The sequence below is a fragment of the Mesoplodon bidens genome, assembly GCF_964165515.1.
Source record: "Mesoplodon bidens genome assembly, chromosome: 12".
Lineage (NCBI taxonomy): Eukaryota > Metazoa > Chordata > Mammalia > Artiodactyla > Ziphiidae > Mesoplodon > Mesoplodon bidens.
Genome location: NC_138168.1, coordinates 55,768,461 through 55,793,755, shown reverse-complemented (window position 1 = coordinate 55,793,755; position 25,295 = coordinate 55,768,461). Strand labels below are relative to the sequence as shown.

The 25,295-nt window shown below is 36.8% G+C and overlaps 1 protein-coding gene across 1 annotated transcript in view; it reads left to right on the top strand.

Moving 5' to 3' along the window:
* The window catches only part of TRDN (triadin), a gene marked incomplete at both ends in the record, with an annotated part of 302,114 nt that overhangs the window by 51,966 nt on the left and 224,853 nt on the right, over positions 1–25,295 (top strand). The window contains 3 exon segments of the mRNA XM_081251093.1: positions 2,670–2,729; positions 10,351–10,533; positions 16,443–16,502. Of these exon segments, the coding sequence (XP_081107219.1) occupies positions 2,670–2,729; positions 10,351–10,533; positions 16,443–16,502 (303 nt within the window).

Sequence of the window (25,295 nt, the reverse complement as noted above, 5' to 3'; positions counted from 1 at the left end):
GCTTGTTATTTGTAGATTGAGGGATCTGAATGTGATTTTTAGTGATACATATTTCTTGTATAACTCTTCACACTCACTGCCCATTTCTCCTGATGATACATGTATGTGTCATTTGGGTATACATCACTGATCTGTTACATTTACAAATATATTTCTTATATAGTTAGTTTTGTAGTTAATGTAAGGGTTTCTGCCTGTGTGAATAAACATGTGTGAGTGCATATGTGTGATATATGTATGTGTTTTAAGTTCTTGAATTTTTGTGGGGCTAGATATGTTGATATTTTCTTTTGGTATTTCTGCTCTTGAGTCTTAATCCAAGGATTAATTCAGTAATTACTAATATTCCTCAAGTTTAAAAAATTAGGTTCATAGTTCACACTTAACTTTAATTCATAAAAATCTATTTTAACATATGATGTAAAATAAAGTTCTAACTTAATTTTTTTGCTCTTGTTTTAGAATGGATCATGTCTAGGATATTTAGGCTAAATTTCAGCTGATTTATGTATCCACAATACACATAACCTACTGAGAAATTTTATTTTGTGAAACATTCCACTTAGCTAGAATGTTTTACAATGCTTAGGAATCAGATGAGTTGAAACATGCTTCATTCTTCCTTATTCTAAACTCACATTTGAAAATTTGAATTAAATAGTTGTTCTTTTATTAATGTTTACTTTGTGATAATATCCATGAATTTCAATACAGCCATCTTCTTTGTTCTAGAAACAGGTGTCCATTTCCTACCTGCTATTGACTTATATAGAATTATTGGCATCAGATTCTGTGTACTCTGACTAAATGAAATAATCTGATACTTCTTGTGATTTCTTTCCATCTTTACAATGGCTAAATACTTTTCATTGAAAAATAATTGAGAATTTGTTGCCCCTAAATTATACATTTGAAGAAAATTTCTCCAAATTCAAAAGCAGAAACAAAACACATGTGTCCTTTTATTTACTGTATACCAATTAAAGGAGTTTGCTTTTTATAAGTTATACTGTAGCCCAATGACCTTGAGTGAATTGTGCCCTCCTTCAGTGAATATTGTCCAAGCTGTTACTCATAACCCCAAATGGTAGTGGAGATGACTATGGGCCAGGCTGAGAAGTGGAAAGGCTGAAACCCTGGAGAGGAAGGAAACTGCTGTCTTGGTAACTCTGCAGCTGCCATGATCTCATGGACTTCAACTGGACATTGTGCCCTAAGCTTTCTATGAGGCTTGCATCATCTTTCCAAAATTCTGGGGAAACCATTCATAGAGTGTATTTTAAAAGAATAATTATTTAAATACATATTTTAAGCACATCATTTTCCTTTTATAATACAAGTAAAACTAATTGACATTAATATTTGTATTATATAGTTAGAGAAATGAAAATAATTAGGGCTCCAATTTTTTACTCTAATAATTTGGCTCCTTCCTTAACCCAACTATTTTAATTAAAATCTCTTATCATTTAATTTTCCAATATTTCTTTAACTCTCATTATTATTCTCTAATAAATACTATGTAAATGTTGAAATATGTATAGTGATTTGGGAAACTACTAAACCGTGCAGTTTAATACATTTGAAATGAGGATAACCAGCTCATACTGTTGTACTTCTCAGAAGTCCTTTACTTAAACCATTAAGAGACACAAGATTTTACTAGTCTATGTAAGTAAAATAGAAGTTGATAAAATAAATTTATATTGTTTTATAAACAATCATTGATTATTTTTATTAATCTATTACATAAACAACTACAAGGTATAATGTTTCAGGTATCATGTCAAGTACCATTCAGTTAAGAAGCTGCACTCAATCAGTAATCTTTGATGGTTACTTTATAACCCATTAGTGGTTCTCAACCATAGGTGCTCCCCTTAGGAAGTATTTGGAAAAATTTTGGTTGTTAAAATGTCATTGGCGTGACAGGCATTTGGTAAGTGGGGACCAGGGAAGCTAAGCATTTTTTCAGTGCATAAGACAATCCCTCATACTGAGAAATTGTTCCCTAAAAGTCAATTGTGTCCTTGTTGAGACACAGTGTTCTTAATCAAAGCTGTAGTCCTGATAGTTATTTCTTTAAATTGTAAAGACAGTGCTTCCTCCTGATAAAATGATGTATCTTTCAACAAATTCTTTTTTTTTTTTTTTTTTTTTTTGCCATACGCGGGCCTGTCACTGTTGTGGCCTCTCCCGTTGCGGAGCACAGGCTCCGGATGCGCAGGCTCAGCGGCCATGGCTCACGGGCCTAACCGCTCCGCAGCATGTGGGATGTTCCCAGACAGGGGCACGAACCTGTGTCCCCTGCATCAGCAGGTGGACTCTCAACCACTGCGCCACCAGGGAAGCCCAACAAATTCTTATAAATTACTCTCTCTGTTTGTCTTTCCTGAAAGCTATTATTCTAAAATTCTACTTAGAATGATAACTTTAAACTGGAGGGTGAGACTAGCTTTCAAAATGCTTTCCTAAATCTTCATGCCAAGTCTTTTAAATTAAGTTTTATACAGTTTTTATTAAATTAGTAATATTTTATTCCTGAATTGGGCTCATTAATGTCATCAATCTTCAAACTAGCTTATGATTTTGGTGGCTATAATACTGAGGCAAAGAAAAAGCTCAAAATCTATTAAGAGTGTGTACTAATATAAAATTTTCTGTTTAAGCAACTCACAAGGAAAAAATTGAGAAAAAAGAAAAACCAGAAACAAAGACAATGGCAAAAGGTAAATTATACTTTTTACTTTAAAAGATTACATTTTGAGTAACAGGTAGCTGGATGATTGTAAGCATTCACCATTTCCTTTACATAAAATTTAACTTGGCCTTACACTTAAAATTTAATATCTAAAAGAATAATAAAACTGAATACTTAAAATAATAGAGCATCTCCAAATGTGAGAAGAAAATGAAGAGCTTTCCCATATGTGGGGGGCAGAATTTTGGTCCCCATTACCTTCATCCCTTGGTGGCATCCCCTTAGCTAGGTTACATTACATGGTCAAAGGAGTTTGCAGAAGTAGTTAAGGTGGATCTAAAATACGGAGATTATCCTGAATTATCCAGGGCTCAGTGTAATCTTGCGAACCTTTAAAAACATAGAGATGTGGCAGAAGAGAAAGATTTGAAGTGTCAGAAGGACTTGGGCCCCCACTACTGGCTTGAAAATTGAGGGAGGTACATGGAAAGTGTGAGAAGGGAATGAATTCTGCCAACATGTTGAGTAAGTGTGGAAGCCAACTCTTCCCCAAAGTATCCAGTAAGAAATGCAGCCCTGCTGACAACTTGATTTTCGCACTGTGGGCCCTAAGCAGAAAACCTATTTGAGCCACATTATGGCAAGACTTTTGAACCATGGAAACCAGAAGATATTAAATGGTTGCTGGGTTAAGCAGCTAAATTTGTGGTAGTTACTATAACAAGGGGAAACCAGTACAACATATCTGGTTTATAGTTTGGATCAGTATTACACCTTGAATTTAATTTTAGAACACTAAAATTAAGGATTTATTTTTCCAAGAAGGATAATGCATCAACTTGATCAATATTTTAAGCATTGAGGGCCTTAACTGTCTTGATAATACACCAAAGAAAAAATCGGTTAGAATATCAACATAATGTTATAAACTTTGGAAGATTACATCAACTAGTTTTTATTCTAAGTTTGTCTACAAATCATTTGATGTTAGAAAAATACAGGTTCTGATAGTTCAGTCTTATCTACTAAATTCAAATTGCTTCCTCATATTTTATTTATATATATATATATTTTATTGAAGTATAGTTGATTTATAATATTGTATTAGTTTCAGATATACAGCAAAGCAATTCAGTTATAAATATATAAATATTTTTTCTGATTATTTTCCATTATAGGTTATTATAAGATATTGACTATAGTTCCCTGTGCTATACCGTAAATCCTTGTTTATCTAGTTTTTATAGAGAGAAGTATATCTATTAAATCCATACTCCTAATTTATCCCTCCCCAACTTCCCCTTTGGTAAATATAAGTTTGTTTTCTATGACTGAGTCTGTTTTCTGTTTTACAAATAAGTTCATTTGTATTATTTTTTAGATTCCATATATAAATGATGTCATACAATATTTGTCTTTTTAATATTTTTGTTTTAACTTTAATTTAAAAATTTAATGTTTTTTAATAGAAGTATAGTTGATTTACAATATTATATTAGTTTCAGGTATACAACATAATGATTCAAAATTTTCATAGATTATATTCCATTTAAAATTATTATAAAATATTGGCTATATTCCTGTATTATATCCATGTACCTTATTTACTTTACATGTAATGGGCTGTACCTCTTACTCCCCTACTCCTATCTTGCCCCTTCTCCCTTTACTCTCCCAACTGGTAACTACTAGCTTGTTCTCTATATCTGTGAGTGCCCCACGTTTTGTGTGTGTGTGTGTTTTTTTTTAAATTATTATTTATTTATTTATTTATTTATGGCTGTGTTGGGTCTTCGTTTCTGTGCGAGGGCTTTCTCTAGTTGTGGCAAGTGGGGGCCACTCCTCATCGCGGTGCACGGGCCTCTCACTATCGCGGCCTCTCTTGTTGCGGAGCACAGGCTCCAGACACGCAGGCTCAGTAATTGTGGCTCACGGGTCCAGCTGCTCCGTGGCATGTGGGATCTTCCCAGACCAGGACTCGAACCCGTGTGCCCTGCATTGGCAGGCGGACTCTCAACCACTGCGCCACCAGGGAAGCCCACGTTTTGTGTTTTTAATGTCATGTTTTACATCTTCATGCTTATACCTTAGCCATTTATTTCAGTTATAGATGAATTTATGAGTTTTTTTGTCTTTTAATCTTTGTACTAGCTTATTTAAGTGGTTGATCCACAGCCTTTACTATACATTTGCCTTTACTAGTGGGATTTTTCTTTTCCTATAGATTATTATTTCTTGTAGCTTTTTCTTTTCCACTTAGAGAAGACCCTTCAATGTTTCTTTTAGGGCCTGTTTAGTCTTGATGAACTATTTTAGTTTTTGCTTTTCTGAGAAGTTCTTTGTCTTCCTTCAGTTGTAAATGATAATCTTGCTGGATAGAATATCCTAGGTTGTAGGTTTTTCAATTTCAGCATTTTAAATATATCAGACCATTCTCTTCTGGCCTGTAAAGTTTCTGCAGAAAAAATCATCTGGTAGCCTTATAGGGATTTCCTTGTATGACTCTTTGTTTTTTTCTTGCTCTTTTAGAATTCTCTGTCTTTAATATTTTCCATTTTAATTATGATATGTTTGGGTGTTCATCTTCTTTGGGACCCTCTGTGCTTCCTGTACCTGGATATCTGTTTCCTTCTTCAGGTTCAGGAAGTTTTCAGCCATAATGTCCTCAAATACATTTTTGACCCCTTTCTCTCTTCTCCTGGGAACCCTATGATGTGAACACTGGGTTGTTCAGTGTTGTCTCAGAGGTCCCTTAAACTGTTCTCATTTTTTTAAATTGTTTTTCTTTTTGCTGTTCTGATTGGGTGATTTCCATTATTTTATTTTCCAGATCTCTTATGCATTATTTTGTATCACCTAGTCAGCTGTTAATCCCTTCTAGTATGTTTTTTCATTTCAATTATCATATTCTTCAGTTCTGATTGGTTCTTTTTTATATTTTCTAGTTCCTTGCTAAAATTATCATGGTGTTCATCTATTCTTCTCACTAATTCAGTTAGCATTGTTATTACTAATGCTTTGAACTCTTTATCTGGTAATATTTATCTTTGATTCATTTGATGTTTTTTCAGAGTTTTTTTTATTGTTCCTTCATTTAAAACAAATTCCTCTCTCTTCTCAGTTTTCTCAACTATCTCTATGAAATTAGATGAAACAGTAATCTATCCCCATCTTGAAGGGGTGTCTTTATGTGGGAGTGCCCCTATAGTCTTCATGTGCCAAGTGGCTTTGGTTGGAGGGCTGGATCTGACGTGAGCATGAGTCTCATCTTCCCCCATGGTGTGCAGGCAGCTCTCACCACGGTAGGATGTGGAGCTGGAGACGGAGGGTCTAGGGCCAGAGCCAGGTGTGAGCCTGGGCTTCTCCTCTGTTCAGAGGCTAGCACTGCCCTATCGGGGACTGGATCAGGTCCCAAGTTGCTGGAGGAGAATCCCTGATGTTTGGGACCAAGCTGGCTCTGTTCCCTCTAAGTGTGTGCTCTTCCTGCTCTGGGCATTGGCACCTTCAGCACAGAGCGGAGCAGTACTGCAGCAAGAGGGGCTGGAGTGTGTACTCAGCATTATTCAGGGTGCAGGCTGGGGTGCTCCCAGCACCCCATTCAGAATTCTGGTCCACTCCCCATCTGCTGCCTCCATAAGTGCCAGGAATGACTGCTGTCACCCAATTAAGATGAGCCGGCTCTATCCTTTATAACCATGCACTCTCCTCAGCTGTGGCAGCCTTTGCCTTAGGGTAGAACTACACCACAGGCAAGCTTGGCTAGAGTGGGTGCTCAGCTTAGGCTGGGGCATGAGCTGGAATAGTCGCTGGAAACTGGCTAGAATCCCAGACAGTTCAGTTTGCTTCCTCTGCTTTGTTTCAGGAGTAAGTGAGCATGTGTGTACTCTTCCAGAGCAGAGTCTAGGTTTCTTACAGCCCTGCTGTCAGTCCCACTGGTTTTCAAACCAGCTAAGGGGACTGGTACTCCTGGTGTCAGACCCAAGGACTGCGGTGACTGATATGTGTTTCAAACTGCTCACTCCCCAGGGGGGAATCTGCAAGCCTAGTTAATCCTGCTCCTCTTCTGTGTCCCCTTCTTGTACAGGTCACAACCTAATTGCTTCTCTTCCTACCTGATTTTGTGTGTATCTTTCTTAGAGGCTTGGTTGTAAAAAAGTCTTTCTGCCAGTCTCCAGTTTGTTTTCAGTGAGAATTGCTCCACATGTAGATGTACTTTTGATGTGTTCATGGGGGCAGGTGAGCTCTGTGTCCTCCTACTTGGCCATTTTATCTCCTGCTCCCTCCTCATATTTTAAAATATAGGTTTTATGTGATCAGTATATTTTAGAAATTTAGTATATTTTCAAGAGTCTAAGCATGTAGATAAAAATTGGAATGTATTTTCAAAATTTAATGTGTTTATCTACACAATGTAAAATAATTAGATATTTGAGGAAGATATATTTTTTTACTAAATTTTTCCATGAGGTAACCAAACATCATTTTATTGAAGTTAAGATGGATGAATTGAAACTTAAAGCTAGTAGGAATGTTAGAGATTATCCCAATTAATTACCTAATTTAACAGATGAAGAAATTTACTTCTGGGAAGAGAAAACAATTTGTCCAGATTATAAAGCTAGTATGTAATTGAACTAAGACAAACCCCAAGTGAGTATAAATCAAGTATTCTTCCCAAAGATAATTAAATAAAGTTCTTCAAGCATCCATTATTCCTTCAACAAATATTTATTTAATACTGTATTAATTATTTCTTGATGTGTAAAAAATTACCACAAATTTAGTGGCTGAAATCAACACACATATATTATCTCACAGTTTCTGTGGGCCAAGAATATGGACATGGCTCAACTTAGCCTTCTGCCTTACAATGTCTCACAAAACTGAGATCAATGTGTTAGACAGGGCTGCAGTCCCATCTGAAGTTTCAGCTGGGGAAGAACTATTTCCAAGTTCATTTAAATGATTGTTGGCAAGATTCAGTTCCTCAAGGCCTGTTGCATGAGAGTCTCAGTTCTTCCTGGCTTTTGGAAGGAGGCCATCCTCATTTCTTGCCACATGAGTCTCACCAATATTGCTGGCTTCATCAAACCCAGCAAGAGCGAATCAGCTAGCAAGAGAGCAAATTAGCTAGCAAGACAGAAATAACAATCTTATGTAAAGTAATCATGGAAGCCACATACTGTGGGTTAGCAGCAAATTCATAAGCCAGATCACATACTTACATATTTACATATGTAATCTATATGTCAGTATGTTGTACACATGATCTGAATACAGTGAAACAATTACTTTTTTCTCTTCTTGATCAAAATTGTTCATTCATAAACATTTATTCTTTGTTTTCTCTGAAAAAAGCACTATGTTAGACATTATGTTGCTACAAAAATGAACAATATAGTTCCTATCGTCAAGTTGCTCTCAGTATGGTAGGGAAGACAGATATGTGAACAGCCATCCGTAGTACAAGATAAATAGTAGGGAATAACGTGTACCTAAAAAAAAGTTGAGACAAATTTAATCTTGGGTGAAGAAATGATTAATTCCAATGGCAGAGTCATTTGCTGCATATGAATTTAGCACAAAGGGATTTAATATGTGTGTAAAATATGAAAAACATAGACAATATAGCTTGGTAGTATTTGACATGTGGAAAATACATGAGATATTTTTAAAAAAAGAAAGTAGTCTATTGGAGGAAGAAACTTTTGGAAAGATGCTATGAGAGGAGAAATGATGAAGCCAGATATCACAGGGTTTTGTGGTTTTGTTTTGTTTTCATTTTTTTTTAATTGGGTATCACAGGCTTTTAGTCAGCTCTCCTCAGATAGGAACATTGTCCCGCCAATCTTCAGAGCACTGGCTGCAGGCTCTGGGCCTAGGTCATGCTAGGCTCTCTGGATGGGTTTGTTAGGTGAACATATGTGGATTGTATGACTCTGAGGTGCTGTTGGCCATCTCAGAGGAACTTTCTCTCCAAGCGGACATGAATAAATATTTTGGTGTGGGGTCCTGGAATGATGTTGATTTAAAGTCATTTGCACAGAGCTGATGGTTTCAGTCATAGAAATGTATGTGTCTGCTGTAGGAAGGAGCAGAAAGCAGTAAAGGAAACTTAGAAAGTGTTTAAAGGGAGTAGAAGAAAATCCCCAGTTGATTGTAGTCACAGAAGCCACAAAGATGTTGGAAGCTTGTGGAGCAATTGGGTGATTCTTCTATGAGAGTTTATGGTCAGTAACTTTGGGAAACAGTGGGTAGCATTATCTCCCTCCTTGAAGATTCTTAATGCACTTTAGCTTTGAGAAGTTCCATAGTAAAGAAACCAGTGTAGCTTAAGTGTTTCCCAATTTATTTTGATAGAAATATCCACTACCCCTAACACAGCATCAAGATTTCCCTGCGAAGTTTAACAGTGCTTTGGGAGGTGTTAGTCCATTCAGTTAAATGCAGTACCACAGGTGATATTGTGGTTTCACAAGCATCAAGCATTAGCATTTTCATTCTTCTCTTTGCAGGACTTCATAATATTATCTTGTCTTAGTCTCAAATCCTAGCTTAGTGTACTAAAGTCAAGAGACTTGATTATAATATTTTCATCAAATTCTTCAACATGAGTTACAATAAAGGCTACCCATTACATGGACAAATGACGTTAGAGGGTCCAACACTATATTAGACTTACTATGAAGTCTAATGATTATGTGTGATCCCATAGAATAAATAACGTCCAATATGCAACTTCTATTATAAACACTTTCCACAAATGTGTACTATATTATTATTGCTTTTTTAAAATAATTGAAAGATTCTCAGACTGATTAGTTCACATTCCCAGTTCCCTTCCCCCAATACATGTAATAATATCAGAATAAAATATGAATGTATAGAATATATGTGTATGTATCATAATTCATATATATTCACATATAGGCTAATTTCTAGCACTTTCTGTTTTCTAGGATATATTTAAGGGCTTTAAAAGTCACCTGAATTATTATTTTTCAATTAAAATAAGCAGGAGCCAACATCTTAATTTCACTTTCTTTCCATCTCTTTAAAGTCACATCATTAGAGACTGAATGTCTGAGTTATCCCTTAATGGATTTTATTGTTTTGTTTCTATTAGTCATTACCAGTGCAAATAATTTTCCATTCGCCTTCATAATAGTTACATTTAAAAAATATTTTGTTGACAATTCAGTTTCTTGAATGACTTTTATGATATTTCAGTTGTGGACAAAAATGATCATATCGTTTTAAAAGGTCTCTTATTGGGCTCTTTGGTATGGACATGGATTTTCACTGAAAATATCTATATATATACTTCCCTCCAAAATCCAAATCCTTCCTTGTTGATATACTTAGTTCCTGACTACCTAAAAAGTAATGTTTTCATGTACAAATTAAGAAAGAGTCCAACTTTCAAGTTAGTTACATTTTTTTAGTAATCTAACATGCCACTTCATAAACTATATAAAAATCAAATGATAGTCATAAGTATTTATGTCAGTGACACAATTTTTTTGTTTTTCTGTTCTCTTTCTTTTAAAAGTGTTCTTAACAACCAATGAAATATGAAATGCTGCATTGGTTAAATATATATATATATATATATATATATAATTCAACTTTTCTTTAACTCCATACAGAAGAGAAGAAAGCTAAGACTAGAGAAAAAACTGAAGAAAAGATTAAAAAGGAAGTGAAAGGTGTGAAACAGGAGAAGGTGAAGCAAACAGCTGCAAAAGTAAAAGAAGCACAGAAAACATCACCTAAACCCAAAGAGAAGGACAAGAAAGATGCTGCAGTGGTGTCCAAGAATGAACAGAAAGGTAAACATTCAGAGGAGGTGGCCAGAGGTTCTAAGAGAGTATTGTGCAAGAAGCAGATGCAGTGAAATTAAAAACTGATAAAAGATCAAGATCAGACTTTACATGGGAGTAAAAGACTTGTATAAGTGAATATACCTGAAAGGAAATACAATAATTTGGGGGTTAAAATTTATTTATAGAAATACTAAACTGTGTTCACATATCTAAAGATGCATTTTGATGCATTTTTAAAAGAGGATTTGAGTTAATATCTGAAGTTGTTTAAAGGACACATACTCTGTCCTTTGTGTACTCTTTGAAGAACAGCAATACAGGAAACTGACAATTCTCAAGGAGTTTATTAAGGGGTGGATGTTCAAATCATATAGAAGAAGTATCATAAAAAGTATCCATACATTCCTGTAGCTCTGCAAGAGCATATAATTTAGAATATACATTGAATTATTAAATCCAGTTTGTCCAATGACTAAATTTATCACCTTAGAAAGCTCTGTATCTTACATATTGTGCTGCTTTTCTATAAGAGTGATGTCAAACTTAACATCCGTACTTCACAGAAATAGAGCATTTACATGGAGGTGGAATGTAAACCTGATATTCTTTAAAAAAAGGTGCTTGTAAGCATAAAAGGGTAGAGTTTTAAGAGGTCAGCTGAGGGCTGTATTGTCACACATCTCCCGCCCTTGTTGAATCTTTCCTTCCCTAAATCCACCCCTGGTTCCAAGTTGCTACACAGTCCTGAGCTTCCCCACACAGAATGTGGGATCTGCTCTGTATAGACTATTCCTATAAATGTTTTTTAGGGGTGTTGCAAAATAAAAGTTGTCCTTATCCTGAGAGTTTTAATAGTTTTATTTGAGGGCTAAAATTAAGGAATTGTTTGCATAAGATTTGCATTAAAGAAGTTAAAAATATTGTTACTGAGTAAGCTATTTGGACAGTGAAACTGATCATTTTCCCCACTATAAGGTACAAACAAGATATGAAATTTGCAATCTATTCTTTTTTTGTTTAAGATTCTACATACAGGTGAAATTATATGGCATTTGTCTTTGCAATCCACTCTTGTATATTATCTTTGAATCACTTTTTCCCCTGAATTCACAAGTAATATTTGGAAACGTTTATTTATATAAAGGAAAAGGTGTATTTTTTGAAAATGTATTTTAAAAAGGAAAAGAAGGAGAGAAAGAAGAAAGGAAGTTTTTTTTTGTAGTAGTCCACAACATTTTTAATTTAAGTAATCTTATCTTTTATTTTAAAGTATTACTGATATTTAAAGCATATGAGTGGAATTAAATCTTTGGAGCCCAAAACCTTTCTTCAATTTTAAAGATGATTATATTGCCTTGAATCAATTAAAAATATTAATTATCATCTCTAACAAAGCTGTATGTTATTTATGCAATAATTTGGGTAGGAAAAATATAGTAAATAAAGAAAAATATTTTGAATGGACTATTTTATTGTGATAGAAGACAGGAAAATTAATCTTCTGATTCACTTATATGCTTATTTAAAATTATTATCAAGATCCTAAAATACTTGGCATTTTAGATTGCCTTTTAAAAAAGAAAATAATCACACAAAAAAAGAAAATAATCACATGAAACCAGATTAAACGTACCAAGCATATTTTTATTTTTTGTCCATAAATACAGTGTGTAAAAATTCATTCCAGTTATATATGGGAGTACCAAAATACTTATCTAGCAACTAGGAATATGAGTACACTTTTGGATGTTCATTTTTAGTATCTTAGTTATTTGGGGGTCATATTTTATTGATGAAGACACGTCACTAAAATATTTCCAAATAATATGTATTTTCTGGGTCACATATACTATATTTTATTCCTATCAGTAATCAGTATTGAAGATAGCATTATATTACCTTTCCATTTTCAATCTACTGTTTTCATTTTCATATCAAGAGCTATTTATCTATTAAAAGACATTCAGATATCACTTAGAGTTAAATAAAAGCACAAATGTGATTTTATCAGCTAAACAAATGCATTTGCTAAATTAAGGCTCTCTATTGAGATCTACCATCAATTAGATAATTGTATTATTAGGTAAATAATGAAAATGTTACCTCAAATAGCTGATCAGACACATAAATATGTCATTTTAAAAATTTAAGCTATGATTTAACAGCATTTGTTTATAAAAAACCTAATCGCATTATAGTTTTAACTCAGACATGATAAAGACATAGTGCTTTCTAAATAATCTACTTGTGAGGTGACTTTGATTTTGAGACTCTTGTATTGATGATTTAGTAAAATTGAGTTGGTTTTCCTTTAGGCAAGGGATTATTTATTTGCTTAGCTTAATTTAGACCTAATGAATTTAACATTCTTTTCCTATAGATTTCTAATAGTTCTTCTTAAATAAATAGCTTCTATAGGTCTTTTATTCACTGGACACAGATTTTTACATGCAGCAATACACTTATTGGCAATTATTTTACTACATAGTATACATGCATATACATTCATGTATGGTTATTTTTAACATTGTATATATAAACACTATTTCTACTAAAGCATCAGGAATAAGACTCATATATTTGTACATGCCTACTATAAACACACTCTTATATATTGCATAATCTGTTTTTTATGGACCATTCTTAATCTGTTTAAAGTAGGGTAAGAAGGGTCAGCACGATCAAGCATTGCTCTCTGATTTTCTGATGGTCTATGGCAAATTTGTGGGGAAGGAAAAAATCAAACCTCCCCACTGCTATGCTCATTCTTTCTTTTCTTCCTTCTTATTTTTTTTAACAACTGTTTGTGGCAAGCAGAGAAATTGTAGCTAATGTGAATCTGCCATAGAGCACCAGACCACATATGCCCCGTTCTCATTAGAGCTTTTTTAAAATTTATTTTCTGTTAACATTCTACACCCTGAATGCATTTTCTCTCAGCTGCTACTCCACAGGGAATACCAATAAGGCAGCAGCTGAATGACATCCATCACTGCTCCCTGAGGATCAGGAAGGGGAGGGATGGACAGCATGTGGTATTCCTAGAAAGATGTTCATTCGGGGAAAAAAGTACTAAGAAGTGGTGACGAGATATGAAATTACCTTATGTGAATTATTGTCACATAACAATGAAAGAATGATAGAACAGTTCAGATTTTCTTTAGGAAAAAAATGTCCTGTTTGAATATTTGAGTTGGATTTAAAGAAGCATTTCTTTAAAATGAATTTTCCAAAGTCAGGAAGACTTGGTTTTGCTTTACCCTTAGACAGGTGAAGCAGACACACTGGGGACTGCCCAACACATACCTGCTTAGAGTTCTTACACATTGTTAAGGTCAACACACAAGACAGGTGGAAATGGGCATCCTAATTTAAAATATTTTAAAATTCTTAACTTTGGGAATTCCCTGGTGGTCCAGTGGTTAGGACACCATGCTTCTACTGCAAGAATTCCCTGGTGGGGGAATTAAGATCCTGGATGCCTGTGGTGCAGCCAAAAAAGAAAAAAAAGAAAATTCTTAACTTTAAATTTTGTAAAAATACTCTCTATCTTCCTAATGATATGTCGGTGTCATTAGAATGCAACTTCACAGCATTATTTAAATATAAAAGAAACCTCCTACGTGGTGTAACTCAATTTTCTAGATTAAAAATATTAACCTTCTTCGAGTTCATAAGAGATTTTCTTTTTTAAATTGGAAACTTGTAGGACTACTGGTGCATTAATTAAACAACTGACTTTGGATCCAGAAAATATTGGTATAAGAAATATAAGCATTTTACTTGGTAATAATTTGGTAATAGCATCATTACACTCTTAGCATTCAGTTTAAGAAGAATCTCTGAAGCATGAAGATTTTAATTAATTCAATAAACTATTCCACATGTTATGTATATAAACATTCTATCACAACTTGGGGCAGAGCACAATATTTCATTTTGGGGGATAGTCCAAACCCTTCAAATTTCAAGAAGTCCCTGCATTCTAAACTTCTAAGGTACATACTTTCTCCATTGCTGTTGCTGAGGGCTATGGTACCACTAGAAACGTTGTGAGAAAAGAAATTTTGAGCAATTTTAGATCAGTGGTTCTGAAAGTGTGGTCTAATCTGATTCCTCTGAGGAGTTGGTCAAAAATGCATATTCCTAGGGTCCAGATCCATCGAATTGTAAGGTGTGTTTTTTTGCATGACTAGGCAAAAAAAAATCTGCATTTTAACAAATTCCTCATCTTTTTGATATTTAAATTGCCCTTTGAGAACTACTTCTAGAGTTTTAGGCAGGGCACATCTAAAATGATCAGTCACATTAACTACTGAACCAAAGGGGAAAGCCTGCTGAGTTTAGGAAGTCCTCCTTGCCCAACCTCAAGTTTGCCATTTAAGGGAAATGCAGTTTTTCATCTTAGAGTCAAATGGCTCATTCTACAATTTTGCTAAGGAAAAGGGTTATGCCCAGAAAAGAGAAAATACTCTCTACCTTAATCTTCTCTCCTGTATCATAGGATTCCCAGGTCCTGGGATCAGAAACCCCTGTTATAACTTCCAGTACACTGAGGAGCAAATAAATTCTTGGGCTGATCCGAGAGCTAACTCCCTCCCACTCCCCACCTCACACGTGGGGAAGGGTGACCCAATTCAACAATCAAAATCCATGCAAATTTTTGAAACTTTATGAGTTTTGGCCTACTCATTTAGGTACTAATGAAAAGAATTATATTTTTACATCTTCTGCAATAAGTACATTTTTTTCAAAGGTGGAGTCTCATAATAAAATGGATTACTCTAAAAATACTGTAAATACTCTAAAAACAATGAGGTTTACAAAAATTCTTGTATGTGTATTTATATAGTAACAGGTTTCATTATTTCATAGGTTTGATATACATAATTTAAAGCACTTAAGGGTATGTCATGTTGTATAAATTCAATAAACTCTCTTGATCCTAAAGCTGCCTTTGGATTTATTGAATTAATAAGATGCCTATTTAGAAACATTAAACTGTAAATCATTTTGAACAAAATTCATTTAATAATCTGCAAGCTTTAAAGAAGATACGGTAAAGCTTATAGAATGATTCATCAATTGAAATTTGGATTGGAATGACCTCGGCAGAATCTAAAGTTATATGAAAATTTAAAGTTCAGTGCAATGTCTTTAATTTAAAAGGAAATGAAAAAACAAACTCCTGAAATCATTTTTGACAAAGTCTGCCTCAAAAACTCAAATCCTATGCTGTTTCTCTCTTTTTTTTTTTTTACTTTTTCCATGGACCATATACTAATCAAGATCATAAGATGATCTTCTAATAATGATTACCCAATCAATTACCTTAAGAATGTTATTTAGTGCTGTAAGTCTGTTCTTCTGGATTTCCTCTTCTAATTGAAGAGAATCTCCACATAGAAGACCCCTGACAAGTTGCAAAGGGGTTAGCCCTCCTGCTTGCCTTTTCAAGAAACATTCTGTGGCTTCATTTAGACAATGAGGTGAAGGGTTGGGAGTGAATATTTGGTAAAACATTCCAAGTTGGAAACAATTTCCTCTTGTGGAACTTCTGTTTCATTACTGGAAGTATATATACAGACAATGAGAAAAATTGCTTAAATATTGATGACTAATAATAAATTTGATGAAAAATGTTTTGATTTTTAAAAACAACCACTATAATATTACTCTGAACTAGTCTGTTTCAATTTTTAAGGTTATTCCTTTTGTATGGAATAAATGGAAGTTTAAGTTTATTATTTTCCCCACGTATTCATATATGTGCAAATTATTCCTTCACAGAACATATTGTAGTAATTAAAATAGAATTATGCTACTTTGTTTTGTTAAGCCATCTTTCCCTAGGAAAAAAGAAAGGCGTCAATGACATTTTTTTCACGGCTTTTTTTTCTTTCTACTTTTGTCAGATCAGTATGCATTCTGTCGATATATGATTGACATATTTGTCCATGGGGATTTAAAACCAGGTATTCAAACAGTCCTTGTATTTGTCTGTTTTAATAGTCTGTTTCTAAGGTTGTCTGTTTTTTATGTACTAAACTGTTATGCTCATTTTTATAAAACATTGCATAATGCATGTGCAGACCTAGAATAAAACCCATGAAAACCAGAAGTAATAACTGGCATTAGGGCCTTTAATATTACTTGCTACCACTGCATGGCCTGTTGCAAATGAAGTCGGTTGAAAGCAAAAAAGTGCTAATATCTTTATATACAAAAAATGCTAATATCTTTAATAATATCTTAGAGTGAAGAGGTGAATCATCTTATTTTATTCTTGGTAAACTTAGAATAAAAGACATGTGACAATGAAAGCATTCTTCTTTTTTTGGTAGTGAACACAATTCACATTAAAATCCATCATATTTCAAATATTTAATCTTTTTTGATTTTCTCACTTGCATATGATCTTGGGTTAACCACTCCAGAGAACTACTATTGATGGAGATAGTCAACACAGTGGGGAAGTATTTTTACTTAAATGAATTTATCTATCATTTCTCCTGTCTTTAAATGGTGCCCAGAGTGTAACAGGGGATTCTTTACTAACATCTTAATTAAGAATTAATTTGATTGCTTGTACTCTGCCTTTTTCAGATTTAAAAACTGATAGTCTATGTTCATGTTTGGGGAAACATTTCTAGGAAGATGGTATTGTTAAGTTAGGAACTAATTTACATTAGAATAATTGAAGCTGATTGTTTAAAGCAAACTATATTTTGGTTTCTTAACTATTTTTATGGAAATCGTTCTAAAATGTACAATTATAATTCATGCATATAATGGCAAACGGGCATGTTATACCTAAAATATATATATGACACATCTAGGTCCTGGAAAATTAGAAGATCATGAGAACTTTGGCTCTCAGGAAAACTTAATTTTAGTAACTTATTGAAGTTAATTTCCTCCTCCTTCTCTACTTCTTTTTTTTATTTTCTTATCCTTCTTTTTTAACTTTCTTATTGGGTTAGAAACTGAAATGAGGAGAAAAACACTGAAAAATAAAATCACTCATTTGGTAGAAATGATTAATATTAACGTATGTGTATAGTGTCATAATAAAATTAGATGGAAGCATTGAGGAAGGTAGTTTAATATAGTGAAAAGAGAGGGGTTTGGACACAAATTACCGATATAATTCTTGACCCCATCCCTTTCTATAATTGGACCTTTAGCAAATCATTGAACTCCATCTGATCTTCAGAGTTCATACATTGGGATTACAGTAATAAACTTACAAAGTTGTTGATAAAGCATATAATAGATGCACAACAAAGTGCTATTATAGCTTTATTCTCTAATTCATTTATTTCACCACAGCCCGTCTGGGCGAGCATCCCACATAAAGTGAACGCATCAACATTGACAAGTCCCTATCTCTATATACCGTTAACTCAGTTTTAGGTAGCAGGTTGTTGCCCATTTTGTTCAGCTGTGATGGTTTAAGAAATTCATGCTCTATACATATTTTGCTTTTTTAAGAGACCAAATCTTGAAGATATCAAGAAACTATTTACTTACACACAAGATGAATCTATGTTCTTGATGAGCATGAGTTTTTAAATTCCATCATCTGAAGAAAATAATGTGTTCTTTGTTCCACTTAAATTATTCATAGTAGCTACTAATTGATTATACAATACAATTTCTAAGAGAATCACAGGGCACAGATACCCGTGCATTATCACAATGCCATTCATTTCTTTCTGAAAATTCAACAATGGATTAAGGTCAGAAGGACCAGAAAAAACACGTCTGCATGAGTAAAGGAGAATGTTGCTGTTGTTGGGGAGGGAGGAAACTTTCCTTTACCCTCCTAGGTTCTTCTAGCTGCTATAAGAATTGAATTGACATGAGAGAGCTTCACAGGAGAAACTCAAATTACTTCATAAGCATAGGAACCCTACACGAGAGGGTCAGAGACAGAAAGGTACAATGAGGTATACATTGCTATCCTGAACTAAGAAATGGGATAGGGGCCCGAGGCTCTCAAGGGCAGGAGCGTAATTCACGGGACAGTTTTAAAAGGAGCAGATATTGGTCAATTAGATGTTTGCCCTGCCATACAGATGGGGCCACTTACATAAAGTTCTGGTAATAACTTTTTTTTTTCTGGGAAAAATCCCCAATTTAAGTCCTTGTAGGTAGTTAAGGGAGGAGAAGTAGTTTCTCTTGAACCTGTAGGATCTATGTTGCCCTAGCTCAAAATAATCCATGTGCCAAAGTGACACATCTTGGAGAGGTCTGTTCTGAACCCCCAGGGTTCCCTCCTTTGGAACTTCCCCAAGAAGTTTCACAGTTCAGAATTTGAGTTGGTAGATTGCTCTATCTCCTTGAACCAGTCTCTTGGTCCTGAGAATAGGTCATCTCAGTGAAACAGTTGTGTCTCATTTCATGAGGCTCCTAAAGTTAAGCCTATTGTGAAATCAATCAGATATTTAATGAGACAAGTATATAGAAACAAAAGAAAAATAATAGTTAGTGACTGGAGTAGACTATCGGCCCAGTTTCTGAATGCAAGCAGTTGAGAAAGTTTCTAGGCATCCAACTTGAAGCATCTTCAGATGGAGTGGGGACAGGCAGTGACAATCTGATAGATTTTTTCAGGTTTGCAGTTTGAATATGTCTAGCAATCTTTCTGATTGGCCATAGCAACAGGCATGAAGACTGTCAGTGCATGAGCTGTTATGGTGATTTCTGTGAAGTTTATATCAAGTTGTCCAACTTTAGTTTGCATGGCTTTGGGGAAAGGGCAGTTTTAGTTCTCAATGATTCCAAATCAAAAGGGTGGGAGAAAATTGGAAACCTTAGTTTGGAGAACTGTAGCCAAATATTGGTGAAAACTAGAAGAATTCAGGAGCAGTCAAGTTTACAGGTAGAAAACAAAACTTTAAAAGACAATGGACAGCAATAGAATCTAATAACCACAAAAGTGTGTCACTGAAACATGATTTTCCTCTCTAAAAATCACCCTCATATCTATCAAATATAGACAAATTAAGACTAATCTGTTTGCAAAATAAGTCTAGTTTCAATAAACTTGGTCTGATTATTTACATAAGTACAGGAATAGTGAGTGGTCATACAGACTCTTTTAAACTGCTTTGTTGGAACTTTTCATGAGAAATCTCAAGATTGAAATTTTAAAGGCCTCTTGAAGCTAGGATAGTCAAGCCAGGAAATTGTCATCAGCCTTCGCCTGAAATTGAATATAGATTTGGGTGAACTCCTCTCTTCTCAAGGTCCCCAAAATATCTTGAGATTCCTGCACTTGCCAGGAAGTGACCTTCCTTACTCACCCGGTGAGGCTGCTGACAACCCTGTAAGTAAAGCACCAGGCTGTTATCAGGAGCTTTACTGGTTCCCTAAAGCAAATCTTAGCTCCTTCAAGTGGCCTGAGTCTATGCATGTATCTCTCAAATATGATACTCCAGTCAAAGCCCTGATAATATAACCAATGTTTTCAATTTTGTCCTGTTAGAAAGAGAAAAGATTCTCATTGAAGTTATGCAAATAACTATACTGCCATTAAAAAAAAAAAATCCTTAAAATGCTAAGAGTTCCCAAGTTCTGGAGGGATTAGGTAGGGAGAAAAAGATAAAAGTTTTAATTCTGTTTATGATTTACCAATTGCTGTAAGTCATAGGTAGCAAAGTTAAAAAATTCTTTATATCTAGAAGACAAATGATTAAAAAACAGTAACATTTTAGACAAAAAATCATAAAAATTATAATCGTATTTGTCAGCTCATTCAGTCCTATGTAATTAATTCATGCTCTGCTTGAGTCTAGTTGTTCCATTAGCTCTGTCAACCTTGCTTGATGATTGAGGGTGATAGGGATGGTGATAATTCCAAGAAGTTTATAAGGTTTTCACTAAGGCTCAAATGATTTGCCCAGTGAAGTGGACAAATCACTTGATCACCAGAGACTGTGAAAGGTATACCCCAAGTAAGAAACACATTTTCTAACGTTTTCTTTGCCACTGTGAAGGCATCAGCCTTGTACCAAGGGAAGGCTTCAACCCATCCTGAAAACATTATACAATAACAATAATACACTGATAACCCATACTAAGTTGCAGTTGAATGAAGTCCAGCTGCAGATGTTTCAAGGGTTCAGTGGGAGGAGGTCTGAGGCCTCTGACAGGTCAGACATTGCTGGTAGACTGTTTTCACAATTTCATAGAAGTCTCCCAAGCAATGTGTATTTACAATCTGAGTAATATTAAATTCACTGTGGTGGGTGAAGGAATACAGAAACCAAAAAATGGGGTTTGCCACAGAGCCACAAAGTACCAAGTGGGCATTCTGAGTTTCCCATAGCCCTAAATGTTTATAAAATTTACAACTATTGTTTACCCATTTTTACTTCTCTGATTCAGGAACAACTATTAGCATGTACAAGGACATTAGAATGGCAAAATTCTGGCAAAAAGAGGTCTTTTTTTTACATTAACATTCTGTGGATTGGCAAATTTATGAATATATTTCATATTTTCTAAAGATGTATGCTACTTTATAGTACAATCCTTAGATAAAGCAGAAGACATGTTTACTAAGAAACCCAAACATCTTTAGTTTCTACATTATAAAAGGACAAAAGTAGATAAAACTGGGCTTCCCTGGTGGCGCAGTGGTTGAGAGTCCGCCTGCCGATGCAGGGGACACGGGTTCTTGCCCTGGTCCGGGAGGATCCCACATGCTGCGGAGCGGCTGGGCCCGTGAGCCATGGCTGCTGAGCCTGCGCGTCCGGAGCCTGTGCTCCGCAACGGGAGAGGCCACAACAGTGAGAGACCCGTGTACCGCAAAAACAAAAAAAACCTTTATGGTAACCCAATCAATGTCTGTTTTATTCATCCTGATGCTGGATGGCTTTATTAGAGGTTCAGGGTCTTGTTCTACCTGTCCAAAAAGAATTTTGGACAAGGAATGCAATGGAAAACACACAGAGACTGAAGCATAAAGAGAAACAAAGAAGCAGTTTATTAAGAAGCGAAAGTATGCACTCCGAGAAGAATGTGGGTGTCCTCGCAAGTGAGGAGCGCCCTGGGGGTTTTCTTATTTCCCTTTTTATTTCATCTTAACCTTTGAATAAGCATGAGTTTTTTCTATTAGGTGCAGAATATTCATTGATGAGAAAGTTGAGGCGGGGCGATGATCACATCCATCCATTCTTGTACACTGGGCTCCTGAAGCCACCACACGTGCATCCTGAGAGCTATTTTCCCTTAAGGTTTCCCTTACCAGTTGAGCGCCACAGTGGAACGTTGTATAGTGGTCATTTGAAGCCTGGACATTTTTACTGCACATGCTCGGTCTTGCTCTGCAGGTTTTGTGATCAGGGTTCCCTATTCAGATGTCACAAAGCTTAATCAAAATCTAATTTATGTTCTTCTGGCTGATGCCATTCTTCCATGTTTCATGATCTCATTAAGAGCAAGACAATGAGGTGGCTTTGCCTTTTTGCCTAATGCCTATACTGAGTGTCACCGGAGAGTAGGTTCTTGTCTCATCGCAGAAAGTATTCAGAGAGGAGACAGGAAAGTCGAGAAAGCAAAGCTAGGATTTATTTAAGCGATAGGATGCTCTCAAAGGAAAAGCAGACAGTATCAGTTGAGTAGCTGTGCTGTTTACAAGATGTATGGCTTCCTGCCATTTGGCCCCTGTCCCCTTTCTCTGTTTATATCTAGCTATCTGCCTTCTCTAACATTACCCCTTCAAGGAGTCTGGACCCTTAAAATCTTTTAAGGGGTAAAGGGTTGGTCGGTCTTCTGTAACTGCTTCAACCTGAGCATGGGCATTGTCCCTGCTGCCTGTGGGTGCAGATCTCCTTGCTATCGGTCAGAGATAGGGGTCTTGGGGTTTTTCCAGTGGTGGAGATAGAGTGGGGAGTAGAAGGAGGCAGCAACCTTGTCCAGTGGATGTTGATTGTCCTCATCTTCAGGTGGGATGGGTTGAAATCCTTGTTGCATCATCATTTGAAGTTGGAGTTTTCTGAAGCCATGGGTTTTTTCCCCTTGGCACCTCAGGTTTTGATACAGCAGCTGTTAGGGAGAAATTGGAGTATATCTGAGTATAGTTATTAGTTATATTAAACATTAGTCCTGAATATTGTCTAATCCCTATGCTGGCTTTCTCTTGTGTATTGTTAACTATTATTGATATTATGCTTTTGTGTGTGTGTGTGTGTTACACGGGCCTCTCACTGTTGTGGCCTCTCCCGTTGCGGAGCACAGGCTCCGGACGCGCAGGCTCAGTGGCCATGGCTCATGGGCCCAGCTGCTCCTCCCGGACCGGGGCACGAACCTGTGTCCCCCGCATCGGCAGGCGGACTCTCAACCACTGCGCCACCAGGGAAGCCCTGATATTATGCTTTTATTGTGAGTTTTAGTTTTCTTTATTCCAGTCAGTAGGTTCTTCCACCAGACAGTGACATCCCCTACATATTGGATGTTGGCAGTCTGGTTGGTGTCTGTTACCCAACTGTGATTACTGAAAACTAGAGTTTGATTGTAGTATGTTTCACTCAGCCGTCGTAATTCTTGTCCCTGGATGCTAATACCAGTAACACAGAGGCTAGCTTTGCCTAAAAGCTGAAATGGCCTTCCCTCCGATTTGGAGGAGGGGGTCTGTTCCAGAGAGTTTGGCTTCCAGGTGGTTCCTGCTACATTCCTTCCTTCCTTACCACACTGGGTGGTAAATAAGAACCCAGCATATTTTGCTCTCAGCCCCATCAGGTCCCTCAAGGGGTGGGGAGTCCTAGAAGAGATGTACGTAGGTCCTCTGGGGAGGTGTGGTCGTGGGGCAGATCCAGCAGTCAGATGAGTTAGTTCCGTTAGCAGTGACATTCATGGTGTCAGATAGTGGACGTTTGTAAGCTGGAGCTGTGACAATGTGAATAACCAGGAGGACCGTTAGGATGGAGTCATGACTTCCTGAGAAGCAAAAGAGCAGAGAAAAAGAGAGTTTACTGGACAGGGAGGGTATTGACAATTGGAAGGGAAGTTATTAGCCTCTTTTAAGGTGATTTTTACAGGACTGACAAACTTTGTTTTCCCTGGGGTTCCCTGATCCCAGACCTGTGGATCTATAAGTTGTTTTTTGTTTTTTAATTTGGGGGAAATATTTTGGGCTGGACTGTCCATAAGGCATAATCCAGCCTTAAATAGGCCTTGGTTTTAATTTTTAGGGTGAATAAGACTGAGAGAAAATCCCTTCCCAATAAATGGGCTGGGGCATTCAGGCATGACAAGAAACTTGTGAGTTACAAGGGTCTTTCCCCAGGTGCAAGTGAGGGGGTGGTGAAGTGTTTTAGCCTTGGCCTTCCTTCTTCCCCAACAGCAAAGCAGGTTTTGGGGGGCAAGGGGCCCAGTGTGAGAAGTCAGGACAGAGTACATGGCTCTCGTGTCCACTAGAAACTGGACAGACTGACCTGCCACGTCAGTGGTCACCCGTGGTTCCTCCCGTGCGATGATGACTGTTTTCTCGGGAGCCTTGGGAGGTCCCAGGTCCCGTCAATCAACCACTGCCATGACCGGCATGGGGGAATTTCCTCGCTCCCTTCGGAGCTGGGGGCATTCCCTCTTCCAGTGGCCCATCTTCTTACAGAGTGGGCATGGCATCTTGGGTGGAGGCTGGGAACTGTTTCCCGGGTATTCCTTGCTCCAGTGTTTGAGGCTCCCATAGCTAAAACAGGCTCCCTTTCCTGGCGGGGGTCTTCTGGGAGTACTTTTGGGGTGACCAGGAGGTGGTTAGGTCTTGTCATGAGAGCTGCCAAAAGCCTGGCTTGCCATCCTTCCTTTCTTAAGTCATGCTGTTCCTTCCTTTCTTCCTCAGCCTGGTCTCTATCAATAGGCCATATCAATAAGAAGGTTGAGAGGGTTTGGGGCCCCATGGCAAGCTTTTGAAGCTTCTGATGGATGTCAGGGGCTGATTGGCTGGTGAAGTGGGTTGTAAATACAATGTGTCCCTCAAAAGTGTTTGGGTCTACATTCATATACCCTCTGAGTGTGTCTACCAATTGGGTCTGAAATAGGGCTGGATTTTCATCTTGGCCTTGGGTTATCTCCTTGACCTTACAATAGTTAACAGGTTTAATTATGCATCAATTCATCCCTTCAGTAAGGCAAAGGATTATGTGGTCCCTTCTAGTGATACCAGGCTGACCCGGCTGATAGTCCCAATTGGGTTCCCAGTTGGGATCCATTAGAGGTACGGCTGTCATGCCCACAGGGTGCTGATGAAGTTGGGCAACGTATAATCCATCAGCATGTTTGACCGTGTGCCCAAATACCGGGTCTTTTCCTCAGTGTGGCAGCAGTGGGAAAGGACAATATTTAGGTCCTTCCAGGTAGGATCAAAGGAGAGAGTCAGTCCCTGGAATTCTTTGGTGAACCAGCTGGGGTCCTCCCAGAATCTGCCTAAGCACGTGAGGCACTGGTTGAGGTCAAAGAAAAAGGGGTGTGGACTCTGGTAATTCCCTGAGGCCTGCCTACTGCTTCCTGAAGGGGGAAAAGCAGCTCTGGCTGCACTTCTGGTACGGAAGGGTCAAGAAGCTTATAGGGCAGGTGAGGGGCTGAAGATGGTAAAAGAGTGTTGGGGCTTGGGTCGTCTGCCAGGGGCTTGTGTTCCTCCAGGGGTGCCACTAGAGAGGGCATTTGTATAGCCTGAAAGGCTCCCAGCTGGAAGGTTCCCTAACATAGGACTTGCATAGCTCCAGGTTCTCTCTTAGGGCCATAAAAGCCTGAACCTAAGG